The sequence below is a fragment of the Marmota flaviventris genome, chromosome 8 (genome assembly GCF_047511675.1).
Source record: "Marmota flaviventris isolate mMarFla1 chromosome 8, mMarFla1.hap1, whole genome shotgun sequence".
In the NCBI taxonomy this organism is placed as follows: domain Eukaryota; kingdom Metazoa; phylum Chordata; class Mammalia; order Rodentia; family Sciuridae; genus Marmota; species Marmota flaviventris.
The window spans coordinates 129,217,028-129,235,718 of record NC_092505.1 but is presented as its reverse complement, the minus strand read 5'-3'; the positions used below and the strand labels follow the sequence as shown (position 1 = coordinate 129,235,718).

At 38.9% G+C, this 18,691-nt stretch overlaps 1 protein-coding gene across 2 annotated transcripts in view; it reads right to left on the bottom strand.

Annotated features, from left to right (window-relative positions):
* Positions 1-653: 653 nt before the first annotated feature.
* Positions 654-18,691, bottom strand: part of Acad11 (acyl-CoA dehydrogenase family member 11) — an 84,220-nt gene continuing 66,182 nt past the window's right edge. For both annotated transcript variants that reach the window (XM_071615654.1, XM_071615653.1), the window contains 3 exons: positions 5,044-5,160; positions 4,075-4,184; positions 654-2,104 (listed from right to left, as the gene is read on the bottom strand). In XM_071615654.1, the coding sequence (XP_071471755.1) occupies positions 1,990-2,104; positions 4,075-4,184; positions 5,044-5,160 (342 nt within the window). In that variant the 3' untranslated portion in view covers positions 654-1,989. The remainder of the gene's footprint in view (positions 2,105-4,074; positions 4,185-5,043; positions 5,161-18,691) is intronic.

Genomic DNA, 18,691 nt, shown 5'->3' with positions numbered 1-18,691 from the left:
GTATTGATGACACAAAGTGATCTGCCTTAGAGTGTGGTACATACAGGACAGTCGATAACTGAAACAAATAACTAATTTAGCCAGCTTTCTTTAAAGAGAGAAAATCACAAGATTACTAGTATTGGACATAATCTTTAAAGCCAATTATTCAAAAAAATCCTGATTTCTTCTAAATTACAACTTTGCAAATTAGTAATAAGGTTACAGGATTTGCTCCACATCAAATAAGGAGACCTTATAAAGTAGTATTATGTTAACTAATTTCCAGATGTTCTATATGGCTTCAGTGTTTCTCACAATAGGCCCTTGGTAGGTGAGGGTCCTCTAGGATTAAAAACTTCATCTCAATGTGGAGAAAGAAAATGAGCTATACAGAGGGTAAGAGGGCAGATGTTGCAGAGGACCTCACCACACACAGGGGACCCCAGCCCAGGGCTGGTCAAATTCCTGCACCTCCACACTCACCCAAGGAGAAATTTAAATCATGATGGAAAGCATCTAAGGACATCATTAAATTCATGGGATGTATATGTGTTCTGATAAAACAAACTTAAAAGGTTTTAGGGGAAAAACCTTTTATTTGAAAATTTAAAACTTGATCAGTTACTATTGCAATGATATTCACACAAAAATGTAATAAGAAACAGGTGAAATAATTTTTAATAATATATTTTATTTAACTCAATATTTCCAAGTTATTATTTTGATATGTAATCAATATAAAAAGGTATTGAGATTTTTTCATGCTAAGTTTTCAAAATCTGGTGTACATTTCACACTTACTCTGTTTTCTTCTTTGGATGCCAAATTTTGATTCAAAATACTTTCTCTGTATTAAGATTTCATTAAATTTACAGTTGAAAAAGTAGATTCACATAATCAAGTCATTCTAAGCATACTTAAAAGTTTTCCCCTAATAACTAAATTTAATTTTTTTTAAAATTAACAATTCAGTTCCTCAGTTTCTTTTTCCTTTTGGTACCAGGTATTGAACTCAGGGGCACTCAGCCACTGAGCCACATCCCCAGCCCTATTTTGTGTTTTATTTAGAGACAGGGTCTCACTGAGTTGCTTGGGGCCTTACCATGGCTGAAGCTGGCTTTGAACTTGCAATCCTCCTGCCGCAGCCTCCTGAACAGCTGGGATTATAGGTGTGCACCACTGTGCCTGGGGGTTCCTCAGTTTCATTAGCTACATTTAGGGTGCTCAGAAGTCACACATGGCCGACAACTATACTGTGTGTGACAGCTGACGTAACTGCCACAAGGATGTCTGCACAGGCTGCTGCTGCGCCTGGGCCACTCAGAGCAGACTGTCTTTAACCTCTTAACAAAACAGAAGAACTTTCTTACAGCTCAATCTGTCCACTGTTCTCATTAACATTTTATAAGCAAGTAAAATGGTTCTTAGTTATATTTTCTCAAAATTTGCCGTGTTTTCTTGTAAACTATCAGCTGCATTCAGATGGAAGACAAGTGCTCCAGGCTGTATTATGAAGAAGTTAGAATTGCATGGATTCTAAACATCCCATATAGCCATGTGCAAACTTTATGGCACGATTTCAAACTAACCCCTCTAAAAATAGTGTTTAAAAGAGATCCAACTATATGTTTTTAAAAGCAGGATGAAATATTATTGAAGTTATTTACTTATATTAATTCCTAAAATTCAAAACATCAAACCATTTTTATGCCACACAGGAAATGTTTTAGAAATAATTCTCCATTATTTTATGATCTCATTATAAGTTGCACTTAAAAGCAAATACTAAACCACTTAGTTACTAGACCTAAGAACAGCTACAGATTTTCCAACTTATATCTGTGTGACCCTTGAAATTATAAAACTCACTGATCAAAATAGAGGCTAAAATCTTTACCACAAGTGAAAACTAACCCTGTTCTCAATCTGTTACAAAAATGTGAGACTCAAACGTTGGAGCTGATTAAGGAATGCGTCTACCCTGGGGATGGAGTGGTGTTGCCTTCCTCACATCTTGGCTCTCTGCGCTTTGGCTTGGTCCTGTAGCTCCATCTTGGCAATTGCTGAGAGGTGCACTTCATCGGGTCCATCTGCTAGGCGCAGAGTTCGTGTTAATGCATACCTGATAAAAACAAAAGAGCAGGGATTTGTGGGAGGTGTCAAAGAGGAACATGATAATTTAATGAAATAATAATTCTAAACCAAGATTAATTCCAATACAGCAGGAATAAGAAAAGGATTGCAATTAAAATGAAAGGAGTAAGCCAAAGGACTTCCAAGATGCTATTTTAAAGTTCCTAACTTGGGAGGATTCAAGATGGCTAAATAGAGGTGGCAGTACTCACTCACTTCTCTACAGAGAACTCTAGCAACAGGTGAACAAGTGCATTTTGAGGTGAGTGATTTTGAGAGACCACTAGAGATTGGCAAAGAGAAAATGGAACCTTGGGAAATGTAGAGACCTGGGATAAAAGCAAAAAACCCCAGTATCTACCATCCTGACTCTGCAGGGTCAGGGTGAAAGGAAGAATTCCAGCACACTCTATTAATGAGGATGCTGGCAATCCTAGCTACTAGAAAGGCTCATAACCTCACAGGCTTGAAGCCCACTTAGATAGGTAAGCTGAAATCTGCACAGTGGCCTTGCTTTGGAAAGGATTTCACATCGTCTCCTAGTGAACTCACACGGTGCTGTGGCCAGGAGCCATCTTGAGAAGGGAGCTGTGGTCTGAATTTGGACTGATCTAGGATTCAGAAACCTACACATGCCCACCCTGGGAGCCCACGGACGTTCCACTGCACTGGCTCAGAAGGTAGTTGCTTCATTAACCCCCAGCTTGGTGCAGCAGAGTGACAGTGACAAAGCCTGAGAGCTGCCCTGCTCTGCAGGGGACTGGTGCTGCAAAATGGGGAGAGTGGAGGTTGGTGCCCTTGAGAACTACAGGCTGGAGGCACTTGCCCTCTGAGTCCAAGGGTATGGCCAGCTGCTGGGAGACTCACACCATTCCAGGACTTAAGGCAGATGCCCGTGCAGTTTGCTGATGCCCTCTACCTGGGCCAGTTTCACCTGCTACTGATAGAGCAAGGAGGGAAAACTATAGTTCCTGCGACTGCTCAGACCACAGGGATGAGCTGAGGGGCCTTGGGCAAGAGTGGGTCCAGCCATTGCCTCGCCCTCACATGTGCACTGTAGATAAAGGACTTGTGAAAAAGTCATGGATCCAGCAGCCACTGTAAACCCAGGTGTGCATGGCAAAAAGGGACCAAGAGGAATTTTACCTGACTTCAGCCACCACTGCACCAAAATGGCAAAGAGGAACACTGTGGTTGGTTCCTGTTGCTACCCTGCCATCTGGCTATGCACTGCTGTCAGAACTGGATGTGAGGACCACAGAGAGGGTGCTGTAGTTCCTGCCACCTCCTTTCCCCATGCAGATTCTGGGCTTGAACCAGTGGGGTTAATCTCATTCTTGGTTTGCCACATGTTACCAGAACTTGGAAGAGCTAAGAGGTGTCTTAAGTAAGATACAGGTAGCAAATGGTATTACAGCATATGTTTTGTTCTTTCTTAAGGCTAAAAATCCATGGAAGGTGAGACCCTACTTCCAGTGCGATAGACCAGGTGCACTGTGGCCATGTGTGGGGACAGATATTGGATGGAGAATGCTTCTTCTAACCTCCCTGTAATGAGAATCTGGCTATTTCATGGCCACTGGCATTCTCTGCTGCAAGTGCAGCTGCTGGTTCCCTGTGTGGCTGGTGACTTGTCCCATACACATAGAGTTGGCTCTCGGCTGTTTGGCTCTCTCTGGTACTCCCCACCTTCGTATTTCTGGGTAGATCTCCATGCTATGTCTGTATGCCAGGAGTCCTTAGTGGGTCCTCTTGGTGTGAAATTTAACATGTCAGAATGAGCTGATGATTGTAATTATGAGTCAAATATTTCTTGGTGCTGAGGTCTATATTAAAAGTCCCAGTATCACTTCATTAAGCCTTCAATTATGCTGTAAAGTAAGTATCTTTATTTTCTTCCTAAACAATTAGTGTCAAGGTTTTGATATATTTTTAATTAAATATTCTATATCCACTCACATGTTAGCCAGAGGGAAATCCTGAGAGACGCCTGCACCTCCACACACTTGGATGGCTCGGTCAATGATCCTGCAGACGGCCCGTGGGGCAGCCACTTTGATCATTGCAATCTACAATAGCAAGATATGCAAGAATGCTTTTTTAGACCATACACACAGAGCCAGAATTTGATAAAATCTGTATTTTCCTCTGTGAATTGAAATAAGGAAAATTTCCCACAGCAAATCACCACTAAAACAAGATCTTTGGTGAAAGCCAACAATGAGATTTGTTATAATGTAGTTAGTGGCCATATTTCAATCAATGCAGACCTTCTGGAAAGAGCTATCTCTTCCAAGTCATGTTTTATTCATTTATTTATAATTTGCCTCATTTCCAAAAGGATTTCAGGCAGCTCATAAATTACACTCATCATGTTTGGGGTCATAAAAAGAGTTCAAGGGTCATCACTCCACTACTCAGTTTTCTCTTAGCGATTTTATGGGCTTTTAGAAATAAATGACATGTCCTTATCCCATATAAGCCAGAAGGAAGGCAGTGGCAAGAGGTGCCTTTGTGAAACATTACTATGTGGCAGAATTGTCCTGTGCATTCTATATGTATCACCTTGGTTACTCTCCTCAAGAACCCTGAGCCAAAGCAGAAAGATCAGTTACTTTGCCCATGGTCACAGGCTAGAGAAAGTGGCATAGTGAGTACTATTAATTCCAGGTCTATATAAAGCCTAGAATTTCCCCATTCCTTGTTACTGCATATCAAGAAAGCTGAAGATATTCTGCATCCCTCAAAATCATCCCTTAAAGCAGCCCTATGAAAACTAGCAAATAATAGATATTTATAATATTTAAACCATAATTACTGAAGGCTTCCAATATTTTGAGAGCCACTGAAGTGTCTTAAAACCTGAAATGCACAACGGATGGGAGAAAATGAAAAAGTCTCTGCAGTTAGTGGTCCAGGGAGCCTCACCTCCTTTCTGGCACCAGCGCTGCCCAGAGTATCTATGCTGTGGGCAGCTTTCAAGGTCAACAAGCGGATCTCCTCGATGGCAATTCGGCTCTCAGCAATCCAGTGAGCCACAACTTCCTGTAGGGGAGCAAAAGGAAGGAGAAGATAAGCTGGTATTTGAAGATCACATGTGACACAGCTTTATAGTTTGAAGAAAACAATTTCTAGGCCAATGATGTTTCTATATATTTCAAAATGAAAGAGTTCATTCGCTTGATATACACCACCTAGCCACTTACCTGTGGACTACTAGTTAAAATTGAAAATTTAAAAATAAACTTTATTGGTTCCGAAAAATCTTTTATTTTGGATATCTTTATGCTTAAGATGTCTGAACTGGGCAGTTTATTGCCAAACTACTCCTGAATGGCCCTCCTGAATGCAAATTACATGTTCTCATGGAAACCTGACTAGATATTTGGTGGTGGAGTTGGCCACGGTCAAAGTAGATAATTCCCAGCAAAGGGATAATTCAGCAGCACTCTTTTTTTAATTTCATAATTTTATTTATTTATTTATTATTTTTTTGTATTGTGGATTGTACCCAGGAGCACTTAGCCACTGAACCATATCACCAGACCTTTTTTGAATCTACCAGTTCTGCCTGTCCTCAAAACTCCCAAGCAATCTACAAAAAAATTTTCTATAATTTATGTTATTTCAAGATCATAGGATACAAGATAGACATACATAAATCAACTGCATATATATAATATATATGTGTATGTGTGTATATTAAAAATATAGAGACACAAAAATTAAAAATACAACACCATTTGCAATTGCTCAAAAACCAAAATACTTATGTGTAAATAGAGTTAAGTACTGCTCTATATGTAAGTAAAGTTAGGCATAGTTGTGGCATACATTCTAGGAAATGTGTTCTTAGGTGATTTTTTAATTGTGTAAACATCATAGAGTGTACCTACAAATATGAAAACAGCTATGACATCACTAGGTGATACATCTTATGGGACCACCATGTATATGCAATCCATCATTGACTAAAACATTGTTCTGTGAAGTATGACTTTGTAAAAGGACATGCATAGGATCTGTATGCTGAAAGCTACACAGAGATGATAAAAGAGACCAAAGAAAGGCTAAATAAATGGAGACACACACCATGTTCATGGAATAAAAATACAACATAGTAAAGTATCTGATAAGCCCAGCCTAATTCCCTCTTAAGTCAGGAGCCATCTTGTCAAAAGTTATAAAAGATTCATTTCTGTTTTCTGTAAAATATTAGGATTTCTATTTGGCCTGGCTGTATTTTGATGTTTTAAACTTGTTTGGAATGCCTGCCCGTGCCTTGAACTCATCCATGCCTGGCTTTCCCTAACCAGATAACAACCCTCTCTGAAACCTTAGTGGCGCCTCATAAATTCTGGCTTTCCCTGACCAGATAACAACCCTCTCTGAAACCCTAATGGTGCCTCCTAAATTCTGATGTTGGGATCTAAATTTACTCCCTAAGTACTGAACCATTTAGACCATTAACCTACTACCTGCCTTTGTATTATGCTTGACAAAATCCTGTTATCTGAAGTTCTCAAGACACCTCCCTTTTTGCAACTTTCTGTGCTATAAAGCTGCACTCCTAGAGAGCTGGAGTACTGTCTTCTATCCCACGGATTTTGGGAGAGGGACAGTTCCAGCTAGTCAGAATTACAAGCTTGCTTTAATTTGATTTAAAATTGGAGTCGGTGGTATTTTCTTTGCATCGTGGTTTAACATATTAATTCTTTCTAAACTGATGTATACATTTAACATAATTCTTATCAAAATCCCAGAAGGACTCTTTGTATAGATATGAACACGATTATTCTAAGAATTACATGGAAAGGGAAATGAATGAGAACAGCTAAAACACTTTTGAAGAGAAGTCAGTCACTAAATGACTTTTGAGAAGAGTCAGTCTAGTTTATTTCAAGAAAAGTTTTATTACTACAGTAAGCAAGATTGTGTGGTGTTTGTTGGCAGAGAGACAAACATAGATAATGAGGATATAAGACAACCAAAAATAGGCCCACATAAATATGCCTGATAGATTTTTGAAAAAGGTACAAAAGCAATTCAGTAGAGGAATTTACAACAAATTTTGCTGAAGCAATTGGACATCTGTAGGGGAAACAACCAACCAACCACCACAACAAAAAACAAACCAAACCAAACAAAAATCAAACTTAAGTCTTATATGTTATTTAAAAAATTAACTCAAGGGGCTAGGGCTTTACTTCAGTGGCAGAGTGCTTGCCTAGCATGTGTGAGGCACAGGGTTTGATCCTCAGCACCACATAAAAAAATACAGAAATTTTAAAAAAATCAACTCAAAATGTATTGCATATTCAAATTAAAAATTTTAAGGAAAAAAAATCATAGGGGAAAATCTTTAGGACATAGAGTGAGACAAAGAGACAAAGAATTCTTAGAGTTGATACCAAAACCATGACCCATAAAAGCAAAAAATGACAAGTTAGGATTCATTAAAATTAAATTTGCTCTGTGAAAGACCTTGTTAAGGATGAAAAGAGGGGGAAATATTTGCCAATTACATATCTGACAAAGGAGATTTTCTGGAATATGTATAGAACTCTCAAAATGCAACTGTAAAAAAATAAACAATTAGAACATGGGCATAATACATAAACTTAAGAGGATATAAGATGGCAAATAAGCACACAAAAGGCTCATTTATGATTAGATATTTGGGTGATGTAATTAAGGCCACTTGAGATAGCGCCATTAGTCTATCAGAATGACTGAAATTTAATAAGTTTCAAACCATAATATGCTGGTGGGAGTGAGGACAAACTGGGTCATTTATACACAGTGAGAATGAAAAACAGAGGAGAGTCTGGCAGCTTCTTTAAAAATTAAACATGGTAGGCTGGGGGTGTAGCTCAGCAATAAAGTGCTTACCTAGCATTTGTGAGGCCCTAAGTTTGATCCCTAGTACCTCAAAAAACAATAGAAAATTAAGCATGCAACTGTATATGATCTGTTGTAAGTAGTTAAGCAAACTTGTCATACAACCATACAAGTAAATGCTACCACAAGAAAAGTGATACATGCAACCTAGATAAATCTCTAAAAGATAGTGCTTGAGTAAAGAAACCGATCACAAAGGTTTACATACTGTATAATTCCATTCCTGGAATCATAGAAGTATAAAAATGAACACCTAGTTGGTTGCTAGGAGTTAATTGTAGGCCATGAAAGGGTGGTGTGAAGGACCTGGTAGGGATGGAAATGTTCTGTAGCCTAACTTTATCCATAACAACATTGTGGTTCTGATACAAGATGTTACCATTGGGGGATGTAGGGGATCTCTCTGTATTATTTCTTATACCTGTATGTCTATTTATAATTATCTCACAACAAAAAGTTTTTAAAAATTGGTAATTGCTTCTCATTTATCTTAGTGAACATCTCTTGAGATTGTCCCCTTTTGTCAAGCCTCACCATAAACCCCAGGAGCAAATGTATATTTAGAATTCAGCACAGAAGCTCAGGCAACATACTGAATGTTTCCTGTTAGCTGAAATCCGTTCTTGTTTCCCAATTGTAAACATAGAATTGGTTTTTACATTGGAGAACAATGTTTGTTAAGAAAGTTAGACTGGCAGTGCTTTCACCCAAGCCACACTCACCTGCCACAGCCATGGTTATGCACCATCATGTTTGCTTTGGGAAATTTCTTTAGCCATAGGATGTTTGGTTAGAGATTCTCTGGAGCACTTATGTTCAGAATGACAGCCACTAATCAAATGTGGCTACTAAGCATTTAAAATATGCTTAGTCTGAATTGAAATGTAATGAAAGTGTAATAGAGATGCCCAACTGTAAAGAATCAGTATTTTGGAATAATTTAAAATAGCTCCTTAATAATATTTTTATATTGATTTCAAGTTGAAATGATCATGTATTGGGTATCTTGGGAAAAATAAAATATTTTTTAAAATTAATTTCATTTATTTGTTTTTACTGTTTAAAGATGTTGCTAAAGTACTAGAAGATTTAAAATTATATATGTGCTGGTGGCATATGTCTGTAATAACAGCTACTCAGGAGCAGAAAGACTATAATTTTGAGGCCAGCCAGTGCATCTCTGTCTCAAAAAATAAAAAAGACTCAAGGAAATACCTTAATGGTAGAGTGCTCTGGGTTTACTCTCCCATACCACAAAAAATAAAATTTGTGGCTCATACTGCATTTCTACTGAATGGCACTATCTTAGAGGTTGAAACATATAGTTCTGAATTCATGATTTTAAACAAGCTGCTGGCAGTCAACAGAATTTTTTTTATGGTTGCAAAACCAAGTAATTGTAACTTCATGAGCAGAATCAAAATGCATTTACTTTTTTAGCTTCAGAATAAAAGAATGTGTTCTCAACTGGGTCATTTCAGACCCTAGATTTGCTAAAAAGCATTAAATGAATAGAACTGAGTGCTCTAGGAAACTGACAAATTTATTTACTAAGACTGAATTTTGCTTTAGAAACTGGAATTGTTTGAAGAGAGCTGGAAGGAGTCTCCAAATTCAGGGATATGGAATGTTAAACTTTCACAAATTGGGCGGCGGGTGGTGAGTAAGCTGGCCTGAATTTTTGTTTATGACATACATTTCTCTTTTTTGCCTCAGCTAGATCATCTTATTTGTACCAGATGTGAGAAGTTTCCAATAAAGAAGCATATTTTTAAAAAGCAGAAACTTCTATCTAGCGTAGCCAGGTACAGTGGCATATGCCTGTGATCCTAGCAACACTGGAAGCTGAGGTAGGAGGATCTCAAGTTCAAGATCAGTTTCAGCAATTTAGCAAGACCTTGTCTCAGAATAAAAAATGCAAATGTCTGGGGATATAGCATAGGGGTGAAGTGCCCAAAGCAAGTTTGAACAATGTATCAATTTTACTCTGTCCTCCCTTCACCCTGCTCAATGAATTGTGTGGCAAAAACTGAAAAGAGAAAAGGGGAAGAGGCCATAGTTGATGCTAGGAGCAACTCTTTCATCCCTAAATAGCAGCAGCAGGGCTGTATCCATGACCCCAAAACCTCCTCCAACAGTGCCCATCAATAGCTGAACACTTCCCCTGCTGTGTACTCTGTACTCTGAGGTTCACCACAAACTATTCTCAGTTATGCTATCATAAAGCGAGCTCTATTTTCTTCATGAGAACAGTGTTGCAACTAAGCCATGTGTAGGCTGAATGAGCATAAAGACTACAAGATACTGATCTCAGTAACCATTGCTATTCTTTTTGTGGCTCTCTCCTTCCTGCCCCTCCCCCTCGCACTACTGATGTTATTAATATTAGCATTAGTAATACTGCCATTATTACTAATATTAAACATGTTATACTTCATGGAAAGCAAACACAGTCTAAGAATTTGGATAAAAAATATACTGCAAAAATTTAAAAAAAGATCACAAGTGTACTTTACAAGGGGATTGATGTCCTAAAATATACTTGTCCAGTAAACACAAATACAGTTCTATGAATACAAATTTTACCTAATATTAGCTTGTTAGTAATAGTACATGTTAAATATTTAATAATACTTTTTCTTGATTTCTTAAAAATTAGAAAGGTTTTTTTTGGGGATGATTTCATTATCCCACTTTCTGTAGAAAGTTTTTCAAGGGAGACCGCCGCCCATGCCTGCAAGGTAGGCAGACCTGTGACTGACCGGGAGAACAGGCCCAGCGGCCCGCCGGCGTGGTAGACAGATCACCCCAATTGGAGGAAGGGCCCAGCCGCTGCCTGCAAGGTAGGCAGACCGCGCGACCCGGAGAAGGGGCCCAGCGGCCCGCCGGCCTAGTTGAAAGATCACCCCAATTGGAGGAGGGGCACAGCCGCCGCCTGCGCCTACAAGGTAGGCAGACCTGCAACCTGGAGAACAGGCCCAGCGGCCCGCCAGCGTGGTAGACATATCAACCCTATTAGAGGAGGGGCCCAGCCGCCGCCAGCAAGGTAGGCAGACCGAGCGTCCCGGAGAAGGGGCCCAGCGGCCAGCAGGCGTGATAGACAGATCACCCCAATTGGAGGAGGAGCACAGCCACTGCCCGCGCATGCAAGGTAGGCAGACCTGCGACCTGGAGAACAGGCTCAGCGGTCCCCCCCACCCCACGCGGTAGACAGATCACCCCTATTGGACGAGGGGCCCAGCCGCCACCTGCAAGGTAGGCAGGCCGTGTGGCCTGGAGAAGGGGCCCAGCGGCCAGCCGGCGTGGTAGACAGAGCACCCCAATTGGAGGAGGGGCCCAGCTGCCGCCTGCGCCTGCACGGTAGGCAGACCTGCGACCTGGAGAACAGGCCCAGCGACTCGCCTGAGCGGTAGACAGACCTCCCCAGTTGGAGGAGCCCAACCTCCCGCCGGTGAGGTAGACAGACCACTCCAACTGGAGGAGGGGCCCTGCCCCCCGCCCGTGCAGTCACCTGACCGAGCTCTTGACAAACATAAGGTTTCCCCAACACCCCCACCTCATCAAACACCTTATGAGAAAAACTGATGGAACTCATCTTAGAAAATCCCACTAACCCTTAAAACCCACCAACCGGTTGGCTGGCGTGGCTACCAGTGTGGTTCTACAGCGGATCAGGCACTGGTTTACATCTCAGAGAATAAGAGTAGAGAGGCCACAGGTGGAAGCTCAAGTCCTCTCACACTGACTACCACCACCATCCTGAACCCAGAGACTCAAGCTAGGAATAGACAATGCCACCAACTGGAAGAAATTAAAACAGAGTTCTGAGAGACATCTTTTTTTTTTCTTTTTTTCTTTCTTTTTCTCTCTTCTCTCTCTCTTTTCAGCCATTCACCCAGTCTTCTCTACCCTTCCCCCTCAGGTCTTCGCAACCTCAACATATGTGAAACCAAAAATTGTACACAAAAAAGGTCTTTAACAACTGAATCACCAGAATAATACACTATAGAGGAATTGCATATGCCCCTTCTCCCTTCCCCCTTTTTATTCCTTTTCTTTTTTCTCATATTTTCTTTTTCCCGCTCTCTTTTTTCTCTCCCTTTCCTTGTTATCTGTTTTCCTCCCTCTTACTCCCTCTGTCCCACTTGCAACCCCCTAAATTTTACTATTCATAAGTAGGGTAATCTTATAAATACTGATAGGAATTTGAATCTATACATTCTTCCATAAATTACCCATCTATTGGTTAGAGCTCTCCAAAGTTACTGATAGATTAACCCCATACCCTCACTCCTTTCCCCATAAACATAACATCCTACACGTGAAATACAGTTTTCTTCAAGCTACCAGAAATGGTATGCCTTTCATGAAACTAATGACTATATTTGTAAACGATAATCAAAACCAACATTTGTAGTCATAGAGTCTAGCTATAAATGTAGTAATAAGGAAAACTTGTGCTTAGATGATGTACTATTGATATTGAGAACTGTTAAAATTGGCTTTCTCCACAAAAGGGAGACTTTGCAGCTATACAAGAGCAATATAAATATATAGGGGGAAAATTCAATAACACAACAGTTTCACCAAGCAGAAAGAAACACGAGCAGTATGAAAAGACAAGGAAAGAAAGGACCACAAGCAATGCAGGTCAACTCAACTTTAGAAGAGGTAATATCTGCAGCAGATGGAATGTCAGATAAAGAATTCAGGATATACATGCTTCAGATGATCTGGAGTCTCAAGGAAGACATTAGACAGCAAAATCAGACAATGAAAGATCACTTCGACAATTAATTACATAAACAAATCCAAGAAGCAAAAGATCAACTATACAGGGAGATAGAGATTATAAAAAAACAAACAAACAGAAATCCTAGAAATGCAGGAAGCAATAAACCAAATTAAAAACTCAAATGAGAATACTACCAGCAGAGTAGAATACTTAGAAGATAGAACATCAGACAATGAAGACAAAGTATTTCAACTTGAAAAGAACATAGACAGCTCAGCGAGACTGTTAAGAAACCATGAGCAGAACATCCAAGAAATATGGGATAACATAAAGAGACCAAACTTAAGAGTCATTGGGATACAGGAAGGTATAGAGGTCCAAACCAAAGGAATGAGCAATCTGTTCTACGAAATAATACGAGAAAACTTCCCAGACTTGAAGAATGAGACAGAATCCCAAATCCTAGAAGCCTACAGGACACTGAATGTGCAAAATCATAAGAGATCCACACCTAGACACATTATAATGAAGATGCCCAACATACAGAATAAGGAGAGAATTTTAAAAGCTACAAGAGAAAGGAAGCAGATTACATTTAGGGGTAAGCCAATCAGGATAACAGCTGATCTTTCAACACAGACTCTGAAAGCTAGAAGATCCTGGAAAAACATATTTCAAACGCTGAAAGAAAATGGGTTCCAACCAAGAATTGTGTATCCAGCGAAATTAAGCTTTAGGATGGAAGATGAAATTAAAACCTTCCACGATAAACAAAAGTTAAAAGAATTTGCAGCTAGAAAACCATCTCTTCAAAACATCCTCGGCAAAACATTACAGGAAGAGGAAATGGAAAATAACAATGAAAACCAACAGTGGGAGGTAGTACAGTAAAGGGAAAAAATAACCAAAGAGGAAAAACAAACCATGTTAAGTAACATAAATAAACAAATATGGCTGGAAGAACAATCCATATCTCAATAATAACCCTAAATGTTAATGGCTTAAACTCACCAATTAAGAGACACAGGCTAGTAGAATGAATCAAAAAAAAAAAAAAGATCCAACAATATGCTGCCTACAGGAGACGCATTTGATAGGAAAAGACATACATAGGCTGAAGGTGAAAGGTTGGGAAAAATCATATCACTCATATGGACTTCGGAAACAAGCAGGAGTGTCCATACTCATATCAAATAAAATAGATTTCAAGCCAAAGTTAATCAAAAGGGATAAAGAGGGACACTACATACTGCTCAAGGGAACCATACACCAATAAGACATAACAATCATAAATATATATGCCCCAAACAACGGTGCAGCTATGTTCATCAAACAAACTCTTCTCAAGTTCAAGAGTCTAATAGACCACCAACCAATAATTATGGGAGACTTCAACACACCTCTCTCATCACTGAACAGATCTTCCAAACAAAAGTTGAATAAAGAAACTATAGAACTCAATAATACAATTAATAACCTAGACTTAATTGACATATATAGAATGTACCACCCAACATCAAGCAGTTACACTTTTTTCTCAGCAGAACATGGATCCTTCACAAAAATAGATCATATATTATGTCACAGGGCAACTCTTAGACATTATAAAGTAGTAGAGATAATACCATGCATCTTATCTGATCATAATGGAATGAAACTGGAAATCAATGATAAAAGAAGGAAGGAAAAATCATGCATCCCTTGGAGAATGAACAATAGGTTACTGAATGATCAATGGGTTATAGAAGACATCAAGGACGAAATTAAAAAATTCTTAGAGATAATTGAAAACACAGACACAACTTATCGGAATCTATGGGACAGAATGAAAGCAGTTCTAAGAGGAAAATTCATTGCTTGGAGTTCATTCCTTAAAAAAAGAAAAAACCAACAAATAAATGATCTCACACTTCATCTCAAAATCCTAGAAAAAGAAGAGCAAAACAACAGCAAAAGAAGTAGAAGGCAAGAAATAATTAAAATCAGAGCTGAAATCAATGAAATCGAAACAAAAGAAAAAATTGACAAAACTAAAAGTTGGTTCTTTGAAAAAATAAATAAGATCGACAGACCCTTAGGCATGCTAACGAAGAGAAGAAGAGAGAGAACTCAAATTACCAGCATATGGGATGAAAAAGGCAATATCACAACAGACACTTCAGAAATACAGAAGATAATTAGAAATTATTTTGAATCCTTATACTCCAATAAAATAGAAGGTAGTGAAGGCATCGATAAATTTCTTAAGTCATATGATCTGCCCAGATTGAGTCAGGAGGATATAGACAACCTAAACAGACCAATATCAATTGAGGAAATAGAAGAAGCCATCAAAAGACTACCAACTAAGAAAAGCCAAGGACCGGATGGGTATACAGCAGAGTTTTACAAAACCTTTAAAGAAGAACTAATACCAATACTTTTCAAGCTATTTCAGGAAACAGAAAAAGAGGGAGAACTTCCAAATTCATTCTACGAGGCCAACATCACCTTGATTCCTAAACCAGACAAAGACACTTCAAAGAAAGAAAACTACAGACCAATATCTCTAATGAACCTAGATGCAAAAATCCTCAATAAAATTCTGGCGAATCAGATACAAAAGCATATCAAAAAAATTGTGCACCATGATCAAGTAGGATTCATCCCTGGGATGCAAGGCTGGTTCAATATACGGAAATCAATAAATGTTATTCACCACATCAATAGACTTAAAGATAAGAACCATATGATCATCTCGATAGATGCAGAAAAAGCATTCGACAAAGTACAGCATCCCTTTATGTTCAAAACTCTAGAAAAACTAGGGATAACAGGAACATACCTCAATATTGTAAAAGCTATCTATGCTAAGCCTCAGGCTAGCATCATTCTGAATGGAGAAAAATTGAAGGCATTCCCTCTAAAATCTGGAACAAGACAGGGATGCCCTCTCTCACCACTTCTGTTCAACATAGTTCTCGAAACACTGGCCAGAGCAATTAGACAGACAAAAGAAATGAAAGGCATAAAAATAGGAAAAGAAGAACTTAAACTATCACTATTTGCAGTTGACATGATTCTATACCTAGCAGACCCAAAAGGGTCTACAAAGAAACTATTAGAGCTAATAAATGAATTCAGCAAAGTGGCAGGATATAAAATCAACACGCATAAATCAAAGGCATTCCTGTATATCAGCGACAAATCCTCTGAAATGGAAATGAGGACAACCACTCCATTCACAATATCCTCAAAAAAAATAAAATACTTGGGAATCAACCTAACAAAAGAGGTGAAAGAATTATACAATGAAAAATACAGAACCCTAAAGAGAGAAATAGAAGAAGATCTTAGAAGATGGAAAAATACACCCTGTTCATGGATAGGCAGAACTAACATCATCAAAATGGCGATATTACCCAAAGTTCTCTATAGGTTTAATGCAATGCCAATCAAAATCCCAATGGCATTTCTTGTAGAAATAGATAAAGCAATCATGAAATTCATATGGAAAAATAAAAGACCCAGAATAGCAAAAACAACTCTAAGCAGGAAGTGTGAATCAGGCAGTATAGCGATACCAGACTTCAAACTATACTACAGAGCAATAGTATCAAAAACAGCATGGTACTGGTACCAAAACAGGCGGGTGGACCAATGGTACAGAATAGAGGACACAGAGACCAATCCACAAAGTTACAACTATCTTATATTTGATAAAGGGGCTAAAAGCATGCAATGGAGCATCTTCAACAAATGGTGCTGGGAAAACTGGAAATCCATATGCAACAAAATGAAACTGAATCCCTTTCTCAAAAGTTAACTCAAAATGGATCAAGGAGCTTGATATCAAATCAGAGACATTGCGTCTGATAGAAGAAAAAGTTGGCTTCGATCTACATACTGTGGGGTCGGGCTCCAAATTCCTCAATAGGACACCCATAGCACAAGAGTTAATAACTAGAATCAACAAATGGGACTTACTCAAACTAAAAAGTTTTTTCTCAGCAAGAGAAACAATAAGAGAGGTAAATAGGGAGTCTACATCCTGGGAACAAATTTTTACTCCTCACACTTCAGATAGAGCCCTAATATCCAGAGTATACAAAGAACTCAAAAAATTAAACAATAAGAAAACAAATAACCCAATCAACAAATGGGCCAAGGACCTGAACAGACACTTCTCAGAGGAGGACATACAATCAATCAACAAGTACATGAAAAAATGCTCACCATCTCTAGCAGTCAGAGAAATGCAAATCAAAACCACCCTAAGATACCATCTCACTCCAGTAAGATTGGCAGCCATTGTGAAGTCAAACAACAACAAGTGCTGGCGAGGATGTGGGGAAAAGGGTACACTTGTACATTGCTGGTGGGACTGCAAATTGGTGCGGCCAATTTGGAAAGCAGTATGGAGATTCCTAGGAAAGCTGGGAATGGAACCATCATTTGACCCAGCTATTCCCCTTCTCGGTATATTCCCTAAAGACCTAAAAAGAGCATACTACAGGGACACTGCTACATCGATGTTCATAGCAGCACAATTCACAATAGCTAGACTGTGGAACCAACATAGATGTCCTTCAATAGATGAATGGATAAAAAAAATGTGGCATTTATACACAATGGAGTATTACTCTGCATTAAAAAATGACAAAATCTTGGAATTTGCAGGGAAATGGATGGCATTAGAGCAGATTATGCTAAGTGAAGCTAGCCAATCCCTAAAAAACAAATGCCAAATGTCTTCTTTGATATAAGGAGAGCAACTAAGAACAGAGTAGGGAGGAAGAGCATGAGAAGAAGATTAACATTAATCAGGTACTAGAGGTGGGAGGGAAAGGGAGAGAGAAGGGAAATTGCATGGAAATGGAAGGAGACCCATATGGTTATACAAAATTACATACAAGAGGAAGTGAGGGGAAAGGGAAAAAAAAAACAAGGGGGAGAAATGAATTACAGTAGATAGGGTAGAGAGAGAAGATGGGAGGGGAGGGGAGGGGAGGGGAGGGGGGATAGTAGAGGATAGGAAAGGCAGCAGAATACAACAGACACTAGTATGGCAATATGTAAAACAGTGGATGTGTAACCAATGTGATTCTGCAATCTGTATACGGGGTAAAAATGGGAGTTCATAACCCACTTGAATCAAAGTGTGAAATATGATATGCCAAGAACTATGTAATGTTTTGAACAACCAACAATAAAAATTAAAAAAAAAAGTTTTTCAAGGAAATCTGCAATGAGGCTTTCTATTCCCTCTCAATACTTTTTGCTGATTTTTATTATATTGCTCACATGTAACTATGTTTATAGTGCTCTGTAAATAAAAGACTCAATAGAATCTAATTTGCAGATGAAAATTCAAAATATCATGAATGGTCCACCGAATATTGGTCCCATTTTGACATACTTTCTCCACTGATAGGGAACTCACTTCCTCCTGGGAGTCCATTCACTATTCAATCTATCAGAATATTCCTCTTTTTGGGCTGGGGATGTAGCTCAGTTGGTAGAGTGCTGCCCTTGCATGCACAAGGCCCTGGTTCAATCCTCAGCACTACACACACATAAAAAGAATGTTCCTCTTTTCACTAAGTTTTGGGCTGTTTTCCATCTTTACACTAATCTGTCCTGATTTCTTCCACAAAACCAAAGATCAAGGCAGGTCCCTCTTCCAGTACAACCTCTTCATATCCACAGAGAGCTCTAATGACCAGGTTCTCTAGAAGAGTCTGAGAAATTTGAAGCCGTTGTCCACACTATGTGCTGAGGTGATGAAGCACTGAAGGAGCTCAACTTTCAAAAGATAAATATTTTTTCATCAAACTATATTTAAATAAAGAATAAATATGCTTTATGGGAAAGAATCACCTTGTTCATATAAAGTAAATTTCTCTAGCCAAGGAATGTTGTTTTTGTTCATGATTAGTGTAGTATACTGGGGTACCATAA